Source organism: Takifugu rubripes, chromosome 20 (genome assembly GCF_901000725.2).
Source record: "Takifugu rubripes chromosome 20, fTakRub1.2, whole genome shotgun sequence".
Classification (NCBI taxonomy): domain Eukaryota; kingdom Metazoa; phylum Chordata; class Actinopteri; order Tetraodontiformes; family Tetraodontidae; genus Takifugu; species Takifugu rubripes.
The window spans coordinates 9000950-9020332 of NC_042304.1; the positions used below are offsets into that span (position 1 = coordinate 9000950).

Consider the following 19383-nt stretch of genomic DNA (forward strand, 5'->3'; position numbering starts at 1 on the left):
TGCTACCGGCAAATCAGTCCTCATGTTTCATGTCTCAGCGGAATAGAAGACATAAAAGAGCTGAGGACAACAATTAAAGCTAGAGACGCTGACAGCTTTGAGGAGCCCTTTCGCGATCTAAAGCATCATTTTTCAAGAACGCAAACTCAAAACTAGTACACACCATGGATTGTCCCGGTGTTTAGACTGTTAGCTATTAGTTTGTTGTTTAATGCCATCAGAACAATGTCTTGTTTTTAAGAGTCAGAGAGCTTTCGGTGTGTTAGCTTACGTTGTTAGCAACAAGAAACAAGAGCTTAGCTTAGCTTAACTGCCAGTCAGTCAGTGTATTACGTTGCTGACAGTAGTCAGAAGATGCTCCACAGAGAAATAACAAAATGCTTCTTCATACATGTGCTTGGTACATTTGAGACACACCTGAAAGTCGGCCAGAATCATTTCTCTATCCATGTTGTTATCGCCGCTTTCGGAGGCCATGGCGATGACTGGCGAAAAGCAATTCCTCTTCCTCTGGTTCTTGCCGCTTCTCGCCTCAAAGAGCGACACAAATTATTTATAATTTAACTAGTCGGGGGGGCCAACAATCTAAAAGTGGGAAACTTCAAGATAAGAAAACTTTGTAAGAATGTAAATATACAGAAATGATGTCAAAAACTGTTGCAGTCTTTTACTATCTCATATCGTTATCCTCACCCATTGCTTTTAGGGCTGTAAAGCGTTTTACCGTAAAGCGGCTCCGATGTCGTAAAAATTCAACGCGAGATGTCGCCAGTCTGTGTGTAAACATGAGGTGTTTCTTTTAAACACACTTCGCAGTGTGGCCGCTGTGGCGTCCTTAACAAAAGAGAATTGATCTGTTGCTAACAAACCTTACCTTCATTCGTTGCTTTTCTGTCCAAAAGTCTATAAGGCTTTCACTCATTATTTATAGCACATTGAATGCATTGATAGAAATATGGAAAGTACCTTAATAGGTTCTAGTAAAAGAATATGAATACTATTTATAGTATTTTGGACACTATGTATATTATTCTGTAGATGTTTTAGTGTAGATTTAATCGTTTAAATAATCTTGTACGTGTTACTGGTAATTTGAGGCCAAACAAGTTTGGTCTGAGAGTAGAAGTCACCAACAGACAAAATGTTCTTGTCTGCTGCCTCATTTCATTACTTATCCTCCTGAAAATAAACTCAGGCAAAATCTCAATCTATCAGGTGAGGACAAAATAATCCACTATGAGGTTCCCATGTTTGTTGGAAAATATGTTTTCTCTATTTTATTGAACAGTACAGAACACATGTGTAATGTCATATATAAGATTTTAATGCGAGTTTCTGGTCAGAGAAAATGTGTAACATGAAAGCCAAAGTGCAAATTTTGTTTTATTATCTAAAGTAGAGGCTTTCACAGCGTACACTGTAAGCAGTTTAATGCCGTAGATAATATTCGGCCACCCATTTGACCATCTCTTTTGTCCTTCAGTTTAGCAGGATAACCTGGGACTATTGCTGACACTAGGGGGCGCCCTGGGTACAGAAATAGAAAGGTGACGCGTCATTTTCATTATGACATCAGCCGATAAAAACGCTTTTCGACGAATAAAATAAAATATATATGTTTTACTTTCAACGATGTTCGGGTTTTGGTTTATTCTCCGGCATACTTTTTTATTTATTTATTTTTTTAAATAATATATTCCCTTGTGCAAAACGGCAGTGACGCCGAATCCAGGCTGCGTCCAATCAGCTCATTTTGGCAACAATTTCAAAATGTTTTTCCTAAACGAATAACGGCGAGTCCTGTTATTGTTCGCGGCCTGGGTGCTGCGTGGCGACGGCTGTTCCGCTCTCGAGTCATATTTCGTTCATTTCTATATGAGATATTGAAAGCACTTAGAATTCGTCACAAAGGCCTTTCATGCGGTGACAGGTTTACTTTTGACTCAAATAGGCTCCACGACGATCGCTTCTCCGTAACTAAATGCACGTCCAGCCTTTCTTTTTCGTTTTGGTCCCGTTTTTCTTCGGGACGGAAGAGACTAAGACGCGTGTCTCTAGACGCGTCTGTTTTATTTTTATTTATTTAGTGCTATTTGTCGCCTTTTCTAACCTCACTTCCCGGTAAGCTCTATCAAGAAATGGGGAACAGTTCAGGAGCAAAGTAAGTTTTATTATTGCTTTATTAGAAGCAGTAGGCTATTATTATTATTATTATTATTAGAACATAGGTTCAAGGCAGCGCATAGCTCACCTAGCGGACACTGGATGACAAAAACCTGTCAAGTCATCCCCCCCCTTTTTAGGTGACAAAGGCCGCTCTGTTGATGGCGCACTTTGCTAAATTCAGGCTTTGCCTAAAATGGTCTTTTAGTTAAAAGAAAAAACCAAACAAACGCCTGATCTCTAGAATCTAGTCCATCCATTTATAATTATCTCCTGATGCCACAAGCATGTTACTCTTTGTTACTCATTTTTTAAAAGCAGATTTTTATGAATTTGCTCAGAAGCTACAGGTGAAGGGGTTTTAGGGTGGATTTTGTACTCAATCAGGATGGCTGTGCACAACTGCTCTTGAAAATTTGCTTCATAACCTTGTAAATCTGTTATGTGTATTATCTGGGACTGATCCTTTTAGGGTAAACACGATTCAATTTCATTAGGTTGTCAGTGTTTTGAAAAGGTGTTTAGCATCTCACAAATATACAAAGTATTTGGTATGAAACGTCTGATCTACATTCGTCTTTTTAGTCACTTGTCCTTGTAGGGTTACAGTGGCTCTGGAGTCTAGTTGCCTTCAGGTGAGATGAAGATTTGATGTAAATAATTTAACAACATTCATCTTTCACTTCACTTTCACGACATGTTTGTTTTTATTTGAACTGATGTCACAGCAGATGTCCACATACAAAACCTTTTTTTTATTTTAAGACGCCCCTTAATTCAGTGGTTCCGCTGTCAGTGGGATGGGCAGAAAGAGGATAAAAATGCTGTTTCTCCCCCCCATTCTAGTAGTTAGAGCCTTCCCTTCTCGGCCTCATTCTCTCACTGTACATTGTGCAGCCATGAGTGCTAGCTTAGAAGATCTGCTCTGTAATGCCTCTGCCAGTGGAAATCGAAACGAGGTGACAAGGTTGTTGCAAAAGGGAGCTGATGTTAATGGATTTAACCAGTTTAACAGAACAGCACTGCAGGTAAGTGACATATTTGAAAACGTGGATATGTATTTGTGTGTGTGTGTGTGTGTCAGAATGCTGTTAGCCACATGCTGTTCACTTCCTCATCTTTTGTCTTTGAGGAAATCTTTGGAGTCATAATACATACAAAATAATAATCTAAAACGTTACAGATTTCAAGTGAACCTTCCGAATGTGTGTGAATGTGTGCAGAAGAGCTAGAATATGCAAAATCTTTATAAAATGAACGCCATAAAACCGAAAACAAATCCAGTTTTGATTTTAGCTGATTCACCCATGTCACATTACCAAATGTTTATTAGGCCATATGCTGCATTTTCATGGCTAAATGTTTAAGAATTGAATGCAGCATCTACTATATCACATCTTGCAATGAAAATATGTTATGATTTCAAGCAATTTACTCTGTTTAGTAACAAATAAAAGCAAAAAGTGAAAGATGTTTAAATAAGAGGTTAAAGGGGACAACAATAGCAAATAGCAACTAGCAAAAGGTCAGAATCATTGCAGCTGAATTACAAAATGGCTGTTATAAACCAAATGATGGCAGGAGGCCTGAAAACAAAGAAAGAGATATAGATGTATGAAATAGATATGCAAATATATTTTAGATTAAAAAAAAAACAAAACAACTTGTAAAATCTAGACGAAATGACTCTATATATATATATATATATCTAGATATATATCTAGATATATATATCTATATATATATATATAGATATATATATATATATATAGATATATATATATCTATATATAAATTCATATATATATATGAATTTAGATCAGTTTGAATTTTTCCATTTACCACTGATTAATAATTTTCAATCATTTTAAACTAAATGCTACAATAAAACTAATACATTAAAATGAACAACAATGAATTATAAAATCATTCCTATAAAATGCACACCATGCTAAGCTGTTGTGACAGATGTTTAGGTTTCTAGACATAGTCACGCACTTTTCGCAGTCGCTCAAACACGCCGTGACTGAACCCACGCATAATTCCGCATCGCTGTAAATTACTCACATAGATCATAAACGAATCCAACCCTTGAACTCTGGTCTTGCAAAACGTAATATCTAAATAAAATAAAATACAACATTTCTAAAATATTTGGATGCCCGACCTACGTTTGGGAATTCATTTGGGAACGATTTAAAGGTATCGTAACGAAGAGGGTTGCTAAATCCCGGTATAGGGCCTTTTCTCGCTTACAGGCTATATACAAGCGATTTTAAAGGTCCCCGTTTCACCCCCGAGAAAATAGTGTATTTTTTATTTACTCATTAATATTTTCACCGCGACTTGAGTCTTTTTTTGGCCCGTATGCCAATTCTAACATTTACGGCACCTTTCCTTTATCGGCAGTGATAAAGTATCTGTTAGTTGACCTTGGGTCAACCTGTGAATCCTTCCTGTCTTCCGGTCTCGGGCGCACTTGTCCTGTTCGTGTCCATGTCTGGGTCCAGGTGGCAAAGACGAGCGACGCCGCCCTGATCCTGCAGCTCCTCCAGGCTGGAGCGAACCCCGACGTCGCTGACCCGGCCTGCGGACTCACCCTGCTGCACGACACCTCGCGAGAGGGATTCGACGATTCCGTGCGGGTGTTGCTGGAGCACGGGGCGGACGCGAATAGGGTCGACGTCAAAGGGAACCTGCCCCTGCACGTGGCCGCCCGGGAGGGTCACCTGAAGGTGGTGCAGCTGCTAATCGGGAAAACCGCGAACCCCGACCAAGACAACAACGAGGGTTTGTAGAAGACGGACACGGTCCAATACCTGCAGAGTATTTGAAAGCGCGTGAGTGATCTGCTTTCTGCGCGCGACCTATAGCTTTGGTTTTTTGGTTTTGTTTTTTGCCAAGTTTTGGCCTAAAATTTAGCCCAGCGATGACGAAACCATTAAAGAACCCCCCCACAAAGCTGCCAGGAGTTTAATATAATTTGGTTTTAATCAAGGCGTCGAAGGATAAAAGCCATCGGCGTCAAACCCGCGAGGTTCATCCAATTATGTTTTATTTTCAAATAAACGCAAGCTGACCGAGGAGCGCCACCTGGAGGTGGGGGCTGAAGACGGGCCCTCATTGAACAGTTCCATTAAAATTATGCAAATATATTTTAGATTAAAAAAAACAAAACAACTTGTAAAATCTAGACGAAATGACTCGGTCCCAGACCGAAGGAGACCTTTTCTGACTCGCACTGTCAATTTCTCTTCCACAGAGAATGATACGGTGATTGTGGTCGTGCTTTCGTTTCATTATCTTATTAACAAATGATAGATAGCTAGATAGATACTTTATTACAGATATAAGAGCCAGATTTATATGTATAATGTTGGTCTCCATTTCTTTATTTTAAGTGCAGGAATTTGTCTTTTTTCGGGGGCTTCTGAATGTCGTGAAAACGACTCCCTCAGAAAAGCATATTCAAATATACGAAGGTTTGATACGGAAAGCGTTTAATTTTACTCTGTAGATAGAATTAAAAAAAAAAAAAAACGAAACAAAAAAGGTTAAAATAAGTGAAACAAAATGATAACAACACGCCCAAAAGCAGTAGAAGGGAGAAGCACAGGCACTGAAACCGACCCCTTCCTAACACTTCATCAGACTTCCTGTAATGTAATGTTTTAGACGTGATGAACCACCTCATTTAAGATTGAATAGAGTTTAGAAAGTTGTATGGTCTTCGTAACCATTTACCAATGACGAAATAACTTAATTGCTCTTTTTTGCAGAATTGTTAATGGTTGCAGTATGCAGATTTATGTATTGTCCCAGGCTTCAGCACAGTAATTTAATATGGTAAAACCAGTCAACAATAGAGGATGTAGGGATTTACCAAATGTATGTGCTGTTAAAATATATTGATTACTCTAAAGCACAAATAAATGGTCAAAGGAAACTGTAAATACACCTACACTAAATCTTCAGTAGGCATGTTATGTTTGTCTTGTGAAGAATGATGAGATGAATCTGCTTGTACTTACAAAACACATCCCTGTATAACTGTTGTTAGCACTGATGTTGAAAAAAGCTTTATAACCCAATTATTTTGCTTGTTTCCACAGTGATGTGAAGGGAGAACAGGATGAAGATGAAATCTTCGACTTTTTACTGATTCTAACATTTTACCCATTTATATAGCTCATTAAATAAACTGTCAGAATAATCCACAAGATCCATTTTCCTGTCTTCATGCATGTCACTATGAAAAGGGCACTGCTAACATGCTTTAAGTAAACTGACACTATTGGACATTATTCCCCTTCCTTTTGTTTTCATAAAGTGTCAACATCCCATCCATATTTAACCGTGCATAAACCCATTTATTAACTGCTCTCATTTTTATAAAACAGTAGCTGCTGTGTGGTACAGTTGTGGAAAGAAATGCCCATTCGGCTGTTTGAAAGCCTCATGCTTGCACTTATTGTAATTCACCTTCATTCTGATCTTGTGTTATGACTGTTGCCAGTTAGGTAAAGAGCAGCTGCTTGTTTTGGGCGATGGCGATCCTTCCTTCAGCAGAACAATGTTACTCATGCTTCCTGCGCTGTGGCTTCGTTTTGAAGGAATTGAAAAGCTTGAAAATTCTTAAAACCTCGTCAGGTCCAAGGAATGAACACTGCCAGGGGAATACAGTCAGACCAAACTACAGCAGCACAGGCCATTTATTTATTAGTTTTGTGACTCAGACATTCGTGACACATTGTTGTATTTTCTTTAATGATTTGATAAGATTCCCAAACAGTGTGCCCACTATTATTACCTGGGAATCTTCTCCATGATGGAAAAACTAAAGACTTACAAAGAATAACGCCCTGTGTAACAACTAAGGAGACGGAACCCTCCGCACCCACTCGGCCGCCCTTGCACACACCTGGAGGCAATTAGGTCTACATCAAACACAGCACGTGTGCAAACGCATACACAGAATACAGAAGGCATCTTTCCTAAACTGGAAAATTTCCCAATTCCCTCTCTGATTCCACACAGCGACAGGTGCAGTGGGGTCACACATGTGGGGAGCGTCACAGAACTGGGTTGTCATAGCAACAGTAACATCTGACAGTAAACAAGACATTAATAAAACTGAAAGCGATAATGTTAAAACTTTCAAACTAATAAATACATAATCATATTCAACAGATACAGTTGCCCTGTAACAGTTTCTCCAGGACTGTTCTGCCATAAAACATACTTTACATATGGCAACACAGTTAAATAAGCCAAGTTTTGTGCAATATTTTATTACTCTCCTGGACTAAAGTTTATAATTATAGCATCCCCACACCAAACTTGAGATTAATTCAGTAGTTTGGCTGTAGTGTGGTTAATGGCCCTGGTTTTAAATGATTTGGGGGGGGGGGGGGGGGGGGGGGGGGGTGATGGAGTGGTCACCCTCACAAATGATTTACTGACAGTCAGATGTTACAAGGATTATATGCAAATCCCAAATCCTTTGATTAAGATTATCTGGTGTGCTTTAACCCAGTCCTCATCATTAAACAGGGTACCACCGCACACCGGTGGCGTAATCTGCCAAGTGTGCATCGATAAACGCTGGGGTCAGCAGAGCCCTTCTCAAGCAAGTCCTGTCAAACAGCTACATCTGTCCATTCACCAGATGTGTTTCCCCCAGTCACAATCAGCACAGAAGAATAAATACAAGTGATGTTTACAGTTTTAGTCAAATGTCTGTGACAGTCTTACAATGGGTGCCGGTGTGAGACAGGACAGGACAGCAGATAGCATGAGGGTGTGTGGGAGCCCTGTCATATGACACCTCAGGAGGATGTACAAAAAAGCAGAACAAATATCCAACTATCAAACCGGTCCTTGAATGTGTATCCTCCCTCCCCTTTCATTCCTCCAATCCTGTCCAGCAGGCTGACTGAGGAGCACACATGTACACCCTCACTTCCATGTTTATCTCCACTGGGTTATATCAACACATTACTAATCAAGGATACAGGTGAACCCGGTGAACCCCTTGTGCGTGGGCAGACTGGGCACATGATTGTGTCTGTGGGTGTCAGTTGGTCTCGTAGGAGGAGAGCAGCGCAGCGTCCACGGGCTCCATGCAGGAGGGGCAGGTAAAGGATCTCATCAGCCAGTCGTCTATACAGTCCATGTGGTAGATGTGCATGCAGGGCAGGAACCGGATGGGGTCTCCGTAAACAAAGTCCATCATACAAATAACACATCTGTGCAGGGAAACACATACTTTAATTCCAGTTATACACTTTGAAATATGGATGCAGCAAGACACTTTGTTTATGTGCTTCCAGAGGAGGAAGCACATTACTTTTCTACTCACTCTCTTATTTTCTTTTCTGAGCCATCTCTTCCCGGATCATACACGCCTTTGGGGAGGTGCTGGATCAGTCCGATTCGCTGGGCAATGCGGACCTGCTCCTCCTCTGTGAGCTGGGTGGCCAATCGCGCTTGACTGGGTGTTGGGTGATAGACGGGCATGTGAATCTGCTCCTGCCGCAACAGAAAAGCAGGCGGAGTTTTAAAAACAGACCAGAGACACCCAAACTGCTCCGGAATTACGCCGGGCTCGCGCTGGATGCGGAAGCGCCGTGCAACGGAAGTCGCGCTCGATCCGCGGCCCTCCGGTTCAGCCCAGACGCGCGTTCCTCTGCGCCAGTCGACAATGATCTGCTCCTCAGCTGTTGTCTACTCCTTCTAGTGTATTGTGTAGTTGTAATCTGTAGATATCTGAAATGCTGAAAACTTTTAAATGTTTATCTAATCTTTATTTTTGTGTGCAGGCGCCAGCGAGTATATTGACTCGGAGACACATGGATTGGTCTGTGTGAAGTTTATTTCTTCCTACTCGCTTTAGGACACTGACCACTGTCACTATGCCGTGCACCATGTCCTGCTGGACCCTCTGCCGTTTGTGGTCACGGAGATTGTGCACATGTAGGCGATGGCAGGTCCACCCCTGGATGGGTTGCCAGTTCATCGCAGGGCCCTATGTGAGCGTTTGTGAGTTTGGTACCTTGCTCAAGGGTTACGCGGCAGTGCTCTGGCACCTTCCCCTACTACCAGATCACCTTGCATGTTTTGGGGCACTGGGGCTCGGACCGAGGCCCCTCCGCTTCCCAGCCTAGTCCCCAACAGACTCGGCTACCACCGCCCCAGAAACGGAAAGTGTTTCGCAAATACAAAACACACAAAGGCAATAAAGACACTCGTAACAGCCAGACGTGCGGTTTCGGGTGACTTTCTTTTTCTTGCTCATCCAACCTCCAAACGGTTGTTGTGAGTGCCATTAGTCAGTTTTCTGTGGGTGCAGTATCAACGAAACCTCTTGTGCTTCACACATACTGTATGTACCCCGGAACGAGTGGTTTTTTTTTTTTGTTTTTTTTTAAATAAACGTGAAACAAACATTTACAGGTACGAAAATAACGACTTTGGCACCAATATTCCTGCGTGGTTGTTAGTGGTGAAGGATGCACCGTGAAGCCAACTCAATACATTTGCAGGATGTAACAAAACCACTCACCCGCTCATTTGGGTTCACACGTCCACGGGTTCTTGGTTTGTTTCTGCAGCGTTTGCTCCTGTTCCTGCTTTTGTGGTGGCTAAACTACAAGACAACTGCGGGAAAAGCTCATTCTGCCCCACCAACGCCGTTCGTTTCGTACTTGTAGATTTTTATTTTGGCTTCATGATTTTTGTTGCGCATTTATTTTTATTTCTTAATTTATTATGTGGCGAGTGGTGTTTTGTATTGTTTTGTATCTATTTTGCATTGTTTTGGCATGAATTTAACTTTTTCTCCCAGATTACTAATCCTTGCAGGGTGAATGCTAAACATAACCAACAGGCAGGTCAAGGATTAAACTAAATTCATTGTGTTGACATTAAATTGGCCCCTTGTTCACAATTCTACAGATGTTGCAGGAGCGCCGAAAATAATTTAAATGGCAATTAAACAAATATGAAACTGGCAAAATTATTTGAGGAAAATAATTCAATTTTATAAGTATATGAGGAGTAAAGAAGATAATTCCTGAGTATCTGCAACTGAGCACTAACAGCAGCTACCAGTTCTGGTGGGTAGATGGTTCTGTGTCAGGTCACCCTTCTCAAACATCAGACACCACCCTAGCCACTTCCTATGTGCTACACAGGCAACAAATGGGTAACCTCTTATCAAAAGACACAAACATATCCTTGTACTTCTATCTTTGTGAGGACAGATATAATACATTCCCCAGACACTTAAGTGTCATGTTTTTTTTTTTACATAGCCAGCATCTTTTTTTTCACAAATCTGTTTAGCTTCATTCTTTTCTCTTATTGTCAATGCATATCTGAAGCAGGAATTAAGGTTTCTATACTATTGTTTGGTTTACTACGCACTGATTTTGGTTCACAGGCTATATGACTAAGAATTTTCCCCACCCCCAACTGCACTTCCTGAAATGCAGTTCCAAAACATTCAAATGTGCAGTTTCTGATAGATGACATATTGTGAATATGTCCAGCCTGCTCTGTAACGGGTGTGAGTGTGTATATGTATTTTTGTAACTTGCTACATATTGAGTATTGAAATACACATTCTACAAACAAAGTGAGGACTTTTTGAGGGAAGAGAGGACATTTTTATGTCAACTCCGTGGTTATGATGTGGTTTTAAGGTTAGACCTGGGTTTAGATGAAGGTTACGTCAGGATTAAAGTTCGGGGATTAGTCGGGATGGTTAGCATAAGGGTAAGTGGCTGGGGAATGTATAATATCTCCTAACGAAGGTAAAAGTGCAAATGCACGTGTATGTTTGTGCTCAGCAGTGATTATAAATGACTCACGTCCACATACTGAAACTGACAACAGACCCGTTAAAAATTGTGAGTGAGATAAACAGTACCTGGTAACAAAGAGGAAATCAATTGCCTCTTGATGTTGGCGTGACAGGATGTAAGCTAATATTATATATGCAGACATTGCTGTATAATCTAGCTGCACACTGAACAAGAAAGATGGGGAGTAATCTGCTGACAGCCATCTTCAGAAGGCACAGGGTAACAAGATGACTGAGGTTGTATGGGGGATACTTTTTCTTTTGTGTCATACATGCACATTTATGGTTTGAGCAAAAGGCAAGATACACCCCGAGGTTGCCGGCCCATCGCAGGGTAATTATACCCTAAAAGAAAGAATGAAAAACCCACAAATCACCCCAAGAATGTGTTTGGACCATGGGAGGAATCCAACATTTCCAGCAACTTTTATAGCCAGGAAATTTTTAGCTTGGTAAAAAATAATAATATTGTAATGTGTGTGTCTCAAGGTTCTACGCCCACCTCACCTGAAAATGTATTAAAATCAGATCAACTAGGATCACTTTTATTGGCCACATGCACAGTCATAAACAGTACAATAACCAGTGAAATGTAAGATTCCCTGGACAGGCACTCTGATCATGAGGGGTATGGCACATTGCTCAAGGACACCTGAAGGGCAAAGAAATGTCCCGGCACCTCCCCTTGTACTTTCCAACCCTCTTGCCAGCCCAGACCCTTCCAGTGTTGCTGTTCTGTTTAAAATGAACACTAATATCAATCAGAACAGAAAATGAACCAAAGTGCACTGTGTGCCAGATATGAAAATTCTGGTCTCGATACATAACGATGACTAATATCCTGGTTAACTTATTACCTCACTTGCACAAATACCTCGAAATGTAATACAAACAGATAGAACAAAGAGTCCCAAGAGACTCCCATGACTTCATATCAATGAAGCTTACTGAAGCCAAAAGAGTTCTCAGGACTGTCTGATGACCCGACAACTTATTCTCAACTCTGTGTGGCACCGGTGTGATAATTCTACATTTCAGACACAAAACACCAGCTTTACCAGCATTACATCTTTTACAGTCCAGACCAGGATGCAGAGTTGTAGTCTTACACACCTCTCTGCTGCTTCCATAGAACCCTCATCCACCAACAATAACATATTTAACACTATAGAGGTAGTCTCTGTTCCACGGTTAAAAGTTCACCAAGCACAGAGCAGGGGAGCGGTCAATCACCAAAATCTTATTAAAATTAATACCAAAGCACAAATTGGAGAACCTAACATCACAATTAAGTGTGGACTGTTAAATATTAGATCTCTTTTGTGTAAATCCCTGTTAGTGCACGACCTGATAGCGGATCATCACATTGATTTATTTTGTCTTACTGAGACCTGGCTTCAGGAGGAGGAGTATGTGAGCTTAAATGAATCTACTCCTCCTACCCATCTTAATTATCATGTTCCTCGTGTCAGGAAAAACTGAGGTCATGGTGTTTGGTCCTGAACCTCTCAGGGATAGATTAGATCACATGATCACTCTAGATGGTATCTCATTAGCATCTAGTCTCTCTGTGAGGAATCTCTGAGTAACTTTTGATCAAAATCTCTGCTTCAACTCACACATTAAATTAGTCTCTAGAAGTGTCTATTTTCACCTGAGGAACATCACAAAGATCTGGAAACTGCTGACGCGGCCTGATGCTGAAAGGTTAATTCATGCTTGTGTTACTTCCAGGCTGGACTACTGTAATTCTTTATTATCAGGGTGTCCAAACAACTCTTTAAGAAGCCTCCAGCTGATCCAAAATGCTGCAGCCAGAGTTCTGACAGGTATTGACAAAAGAGATCACATTACTCCTGTAATGGCGTCTCTTCATTGGCTGCCCGTTAAATTTAGAATAATTTTTAAAACCCTTCTTTTGACCTACAAGGTCCTCAGAGGCCTAGCTCCATCCTACCTGGAGGAGCTAGTGACACCTTATCATCCCAATAGACCGCTCCGCTCTCAGAATGCTGGTCTACTTGTGGTTCCCAGAGTTCCTAGGAGTAGAATGGGGGGCCGAGCATTTAGCTACCAGGCCCCCCTGCTATGGAACCAGCTCCCTGTCCAGGTACGGGAGGCTGACTCCATCGCTACTTTTAAAATTAGGCTTAAAACCTACCTCTTTGAAAAAGCTTATTGTCACTAATTCAGTAGTTCCAGTTACTATCATAGACAGACAAATTATCATACTTAGGGGGTCGTCTAATCATTAGGTCACATCTTAGCTATGCTGTTATAGGCCAAGGCTGCCGGGGTCCAGAAACATGATCACTTGACAGGCCTCTGTCACCCCCCCACTAGGTCATGGTTTCCTCTCCTCGCCACCAAGTAGACCAGCGTTGTTATTTCCTGTGTAGTTTTTCTGCCCCCCCCCCTTCCGTATTCATCTACAGGTATCGCCGCCTTCAGAGCTGCATGCTGACCTACTGACCTCCGACCCCGCTGACCTACTCAACTCGACTCTACCGGCAGCTTATTTTAATTAATACAATGTATTTCTATGTTCTACCTAGTCTCTCCTCTACCTGTCCTCCCCCCTTCTCCTCTCTCTCTACCCAGCCTTCCATCAGCAGGAGGGTCCCCCTACATGAGCCTGGTCCTGCTCAAGGTTTCTTCCTGTTAAAGGGGAGTTTTTCCTTGCCACTGCTGCTTGTTTGGGGGTCAGGCCCTGGGATTCTGGAAAGCGCCTAGAAACAATTTTGATTGTAACAGACGCTATATAAATAAAGATTGATTGATTAATGGTGACATTCTGAGCAGAATTACAGGATACTAGATTACTGGATGCATATCTGGCTTGAAATACTGTACATATATACATGATCTAATAGATTCCCCCATCAATTTAGTGTTTGCCTTGTAATGTGGGACTATCTATTGTTGTTAGATACTCTGACAGCATTACACTGTTGCTGATAACACAAATATTACTTCCCATTTCAATTTTGTACCATTATCTAGGATTTTTATGATACATTGACCTGAGAGCACCTTCAGGCGCATGTTTACAGATATATTAAGTCTACAGATAAGGCCGTGTTAGATATGCAAACCCTGAGCCAAGGCCTTATGTAAACACAACCAGTCACCTTTTAAAGCACAAATAAGTTAACAGCATGAATCATCGATAATTAAGGAAATAAAAATGTCATTAAACTGAACTTTTGTCCCGGGCAGATGTGACCTAAGCACCCGCGGTGTCATGACAGCCATCATAAAGGTGAAAGGTGGCGTATGCTGTGCTAAATTGTAGTTAAAGTGGAGCAGGTGTGATTGTAAACTCCTGTTATTTCCACATTACATGAATATAGTGTAATACAGTTGTACACAAAGGTAGATACATGGCAGATAGACAGGATTGTCAGATATAATTAAGGACGAGGATTAAGACTGATGAAAGGTGTTTCTGGTTTTATTAGTCCCCATTTAAGATGACTTTATTAATCCCGTAGTAGATTATGGACAGTCATGGACAGTCCCTCCCACCCCCTCCATAACACAGTGGACAAACTGAGAAGCAGCTTCAGCAGCAGACTCCTGCAGCCTCGCTGCTCTAAGGAACGGTACAGGAAGTCATTCCTGCCGTCCGCTATCAGACTGTATAGCTCATCCTAACCCAGCCAATAACAATAACTGTGTAATGTTCATGTAAATATGCTTAGAATGCTTATAATATGTATATTATATACAGTGAGAGTAAAAAGTATTTGATCCCTTGCTGATTTTGTTGGTTTGTCCACTAATAAAGACATGATCATTCTATACTTTTAATGGTAGATGTATTCTAATATGGAGAGACAGAATATCAAAAAGAAAATCCAGAAAATAACTTTAAAGAATTTATTTTAATTTATTTGTTTTTCATTGAGGGTAATAAGTATTTGATCCCCTAGTATGCATTAGGAGTTCTGGCTTTCACAGACCAGTTAGACGCTCCCAAACAACTTGTTACCTGAATTGAAGACACCAGGTCTAACTAATCACCTGTATGTAAGACAACTGTTCACAGAATCAGACAATCAGACAGATTCCAAACTCTCCACCATGGGTAAGACCAAAGAACTCTCTCAGGACCTCAGAGACAGGATTGTCGACCTGCATAAATCGGGAATGGGCTACAAAAACATTAGCAAATTGCTGGGTATTAAAGTAACAACTATTGGTGCAATTGTGAGAAAATTTAAGAAGTATAACATGACCATCAATAGACCTCGGTCTGGTGCTCCACAGAAGATTTCACCTCATGGGGTGGCAATGATCATGAGAACAGTGAGAAATCGGCCTGCAACCACACAGCAGGAGTTAGTGAATGACCTCCAGGCAGCTGGGACCAAAGTCACCAGGAAAACAATTGGCAACACTTTGCGCCGCAATGGATTAAAATCCTGCAGTGCCCGAAAGGTACCCCTGCTTAAGAAGGCACATGTGGAGGCTCGCCTAAAGTATGCCAATGATCACCTCAAAGATGCACAAAGTGATTGGGAGAAGGTTCTGTGGTCAGACGAGACCAAAATTGAACTATTTGGCCTAAACTCTACTCGTCATGTGTGGAGGAAGAAAAATGCTGCCTATGATCCCAGGAACACTGTGCCCACCGTCAAGCATGGAGGTGGAAACATTATGTTTTGGGGGTGTTTCTCTGCCAAGGGCACAGGGCTACTTCACCGCATCGCTGGGAAGATGGACGGAGCCATGTACCGTGCAGTGCTGAGGGACAACCTCCTCCCCTCTGCTAGGAAGCTGAAAATGGGCCGTGGCTGGGTCTTCCAACATGACAATGACCCAAAGCATACAGCAAAGGCAACAAAGGAGTGGCTCAAGAAGAACCATATTAAGGTCATGGAGTGGCCCAGCCAGTCTCCGGACCTCAATCCAATTGAAAATCTATGGAGAGAGCTGAAGGTCCGAGTTGCCAAGCGACAGCCCACCAACCTTAATGATTTAGAGAGGATCTGCAAAGAAGAGTGGGCCAAAATTCCCCCTGATATGTGTGCTAACCTTGTGGTTAACTACAACAAACGTTTGACCGCTGTGCTTGCAAACAATGGCTTTGCCACCAAATATTAAGTGCTTTTGGATAGAGGGATCAAATACTTATTACCCTCAATGAAAAACAAATAAATTAAAATAAATTCTTTAAAGTTATTTTCTGGATTTTCTTTTTGATATTCTGTCTCTCCATATTAGAATACATCTACCATTAAAAGTATAGAATGATCATGTCTTTATTAGTGGACAAACCAACAAAATCAGCAAGGGATCAAATACTTTTTACTCTCACTGTATACAGTGATCCCTCGCTATATCGCGTTTCATCTTTCACGGCTTCGCTGCTTCACGGATTTTTTTTGCGAGTCGTTCATTGCAGTTCTCAAATATAATCGAAGGTGGCATATCCGTTTATAAAAATCTTCTTGCTCAGAAAAAGAAACAGCGCCAACAACTACCCAAAACAATGTTCTTCTCTCGGAGAAAGACTCCTGCACCTTCAGTAGAAACAGACGCTCCAGCGGAGCGGAGTCAGGACGAAGAGGCACAGCTGGGACTGGGAAATACGCCAGTGACAATGTTTCCAACCTTGTATTACTATATTAAAATTATTGTTTTAAACAAATTTTGGGCTTTAAAACAGATTTTGATTTTTGGTTTCATTCTATAGTTCAGTATTGCATTGTAAAATAATTTTAAAAAATGAAGCTGACTACTTCACGGATTTCACTTTTCGCGTGTTATTTTTGGAACGCAACTCCCGCGATGAACGAGGGATCACTGTATATATATGCTTATAATATATGCTGTATATATGCTTACAGTCATGGCCAAAAGTTTTGAGAATGAAAATTTTTATAATGGAAATTTGTATATACTCCAGAATGTTATGAGGAGTGATCCACTCAACTGCAATTATTTGCATAGTCCCTATTTGCCTTGAAAATGAACTTTATCACTAAAACCACATTTCCACTGCATTTCAGCCCTGCCACAAAAGGACCAGCTAACATAATTTCAATGAAACACAGGTGTCACACACATTAACACAGGTGTGGGTGTTCATGAGGACAAGGCTGGAGATCAATCTCTCAGGATTGAGTGACTTGACACTTGTTCCTCATCTGTTAGTCATGGTTACCAGCAAGGAAACACGTGCAGCCATCATTGCATTGCACAAAAAGGGCCTAACGGGGAAGTTTATTGCAGCGAGTAAGATTGCACCTCAGTCAACCGTCTATAGGATTATCAAGAACTTCAAGGAGAGAGGTTCAATTGATGCCAAACAGGCTCCAGGGCGCCCAAGAAAGTCCAGCAAGCGGCAGGACCGTCTCCTGAAGTTGTTTCAGCTACGGGATCGGGCCACCACCAGTACAGAGCTTGCTCAGAAATGGCAGCAGGCAGGTGTGAGTGCATCTGCACGCACAGTAAGGCGAAGACTTTTGGAGGAAGGCCTGGTGTCAAGGAGGGCAGCAAAGAAGTCACTTCTCTCCAGCAAAAACATCAGGGACAGACTGATATTCAGCAGAAGTTACAAGGACTGGACTGCTGAGGACTGGGGTAAAGTCATTTTCTCTGATGAATCCCCTTTCCGATTGTTTGGGGCATCTGGAAGAAGGCTTGTTCGGAGAAGACGAGGTGAGCGCTACCATCGGTCTTGTCTCATGCCAACAGTGAAGCATCCTGAGACCATTCATGTGTGGGGTTGCTTTTCGGTCAAGGGAGTGGGCTCTCTCACAATCTTGCCTAAAAACACAGCGATGAACAAAGAATGGTACCAGAACGTCCTCCGAGAGCAACTTCTCCCAACCATCCAGGGGCAATTTGGTGATAAATCAAACAGTCAATAAAAGCTTTTGATACTTCTAATTGTATGTCATTATACCATAGAAACCCTGAAGGAACAGACTTTGTGAAGTCATTCTCAAAACTTTTGGCCATGACTGTATAACGTTCTAATCTTATCTGTATTTATTTATTTATTTATGTTTCTATACTTTGCATAGGTTGCTACTATAATTCAATTTCCCCACGGGAATGAATAAAGTACATCTTAATCTTAATTATTTACTTCTCTAACACAAGCACAATATCACGAAAGACCAGCTCAACTTCAGGTAACTTTGTTATAAATCTGATAATAACGCAATGGCTGGCAGTTCATATTTTAACGGGTGCACTTGGTGAAAGTTACCTCATAGGGGGGCGGTGGCTCCTGGTCCGGGTCAGTACCGTCTCCGTAGCTGGCCCGATCTGACTGAGATTCGTGTAGCAAAGAAATGTCATCCGAAGTCGGAGATTTCAGACAGTTTCCCATCTCACTCCTCTTCGGGTCAGACTTCTTCCTCTCTGTCTGGGTATCACCTTTCAAGAGAAATGTCACAGGCCACTTTCGCAGATACTGTCAGTGTAACGGGGCTCGTCGCTGAAGACTTTCCCACCCACAGAGGATTTCCTCTCCTTCACTATGGAAGGGCTGCTCGATTCAACAACAAAACATCCCTCACTTAGCAGTTAGCCACACAAAGAGCTAGCCTGCTAACAGCAAATACCACTCGGATTAGACCATCTACTCGGCTGTCTAAATGTAAACACCAACAACCAGTCAATATGATCTAACAGTATGCAACTGCAAGGCTGTCAAAACGATTATTCCATTTATTCAATAGGACAAACCTAACCTTATTTTACCTGGTTGTCAGGGACTTTCCTGTTACTAGCTGCCGACTAACGACCAGCGGAGGTGACGTACTCCGTAAGCACCGCCCACCCTTTCTTCTTCTTCTACTACTTCCTGTTTAATGGCTGCTGGCAACGTTTGGGAGCAATACCGCCACCGACTGGTTAGGATTGCCACCCAGGATAGATAGAGCTCTGAACAAGATCCCGGTTTGAAAAAGCCAAACTATATTTTCTCACTCTCCACAGAATATCACTCACATCCAGCTGTGTTCATCATTTTCCCTCTTTGTAATTCATATTTTCTACATTGTACTCGGACATGCTCCGTGCTCTTCCTCACCACAGTAGTCACACCCACCCATGCTGTGTTTCCCTATTTTATACAATGTGTTATTTAATCCTGTATGTCCAAATCTGAGTCCTGTGAACACCACCTCCTCCATCCTGTCTCTTGCTGCACACCTCATTCCCCCACCTTCCTCTGGCTTTTATAATACCACATTCCTTTCCTTTCTTCCTCCCACTGTTTTTGCAAGTTCTCCATTAATTTGTGCTTAATAATACATTTGACTTCCTTTCTGCTAAAAATAACTCTTAAATCTATACTATCGTTTTTGTAGCTCTTCTGCAATTCTGTCCGC

At 41.6% G+C, this 19383-nt stretch overlaps 3 protein-coding genes across 13 annotated transcripts in view; 1 reads left to right on the forward strand and 2 right to left on the reverse strand.

The window, feature by feature from the left end:
* Window positions 1-761, reverse strand: part of faf1 (Fas (TNFRSF6) associated factor 1) — a 42974-nt gene extending 42213 nt beyond the window's left edge. Inside the window, exons 1-2 of one of the 2 annotated variants that reach the window (XM_011614832.2) lie at window positions 694-761; window positions 418-531 (exon numbers count right to left, since the gene is read on the reverse strand). In XM_011614832.2, the coding sequence (XP_011613134.2) occupies window positions 418-477 (60 nt within the window). In that variant the 5' untranslated portion in view covers window positions 478-531; window positions 694-761. Of the gene's footprint in view, window positions 1-417 lie in introns of both variants that reach the window. The other variant, XM_003974167.3, reaches the window with a different exon arrangement.
* A 992-nt stretch (window positions 762-1753) lies between these two features.
* Window positions 1754-6380, forward strand: cdkn2c (cyclin-dependent kinase inhibitor 2C (p18, inhibits CDK4)). 9 transcript variants are annotated; one of them, XR_965380.2, is made up of 5 exons: window positions 1757-2161; window positions 2749-2798; window positions 3010-3191; window positions 4674-5003; window positions 6276-6380. XR_965380.2 is itself a non-coding variant. In XM_029828713.1 (4 exons), the coding sequence occupies exons 2-4, from the start codon at window positions 2964-2966 to the stop codon at window positions 6281-6283; spliced, it is 516 nt and encodes a 171-aa protein (XP_029684573.1). In that variant the 5' UTR covers window positions 1759-2161; window positions 2749-2963; the 3' UTR covers window positions 6284-6380. The 9 variants fall into 9 exon arrangements, 2 of the variants coding, with proteins under 2 accessions (XP_029684573.1, XP_011613135.2); XR_003886394.1 differs by having other exon boundaries at window positions 1759-2161; window positions 3061-3191; XR_965382.2 differs by having other exon boundaries at window positions 1759-2161; window positions 3107-3191.
* A 464-nt stretch (window positions 6381-6844) lies between these two features.
* On the reverse strand, window positions 6845-18906 carry rnf11b (ring finger protein 11b). Of its 2 annotated transcripts, none has more exons than XM_011614834.2 (4): window positions 18752-18906; window positions 18255-18424; window positions 8525-8694; window positions 6845-8411 (listed from the first exon to the last, which is right to left on the reverse strand). In XM_011614834.2, exons 2-4 carry the CDS (start codon window positions 18375-18377, stop codon window positions 8240-8242), a joined length of 465 nt encoding a protein of 154 aa, XP_011613136.1. In that variant the 5' UTR covers window positions 18378-18424; window positions 18752-18906; the 3' UTR covers window positions 6845-8239. The 2 variants fall into 2 exon arrangements, with proteins under 2 accessions (XP_011613136.1, XP_029684574.1); XM_029828714.1 differs by having other exon boundaries at window positions 18742-18760.
* Between the last annotated feature and the right edge of the window lie 477 nt (window positions 18907-19383).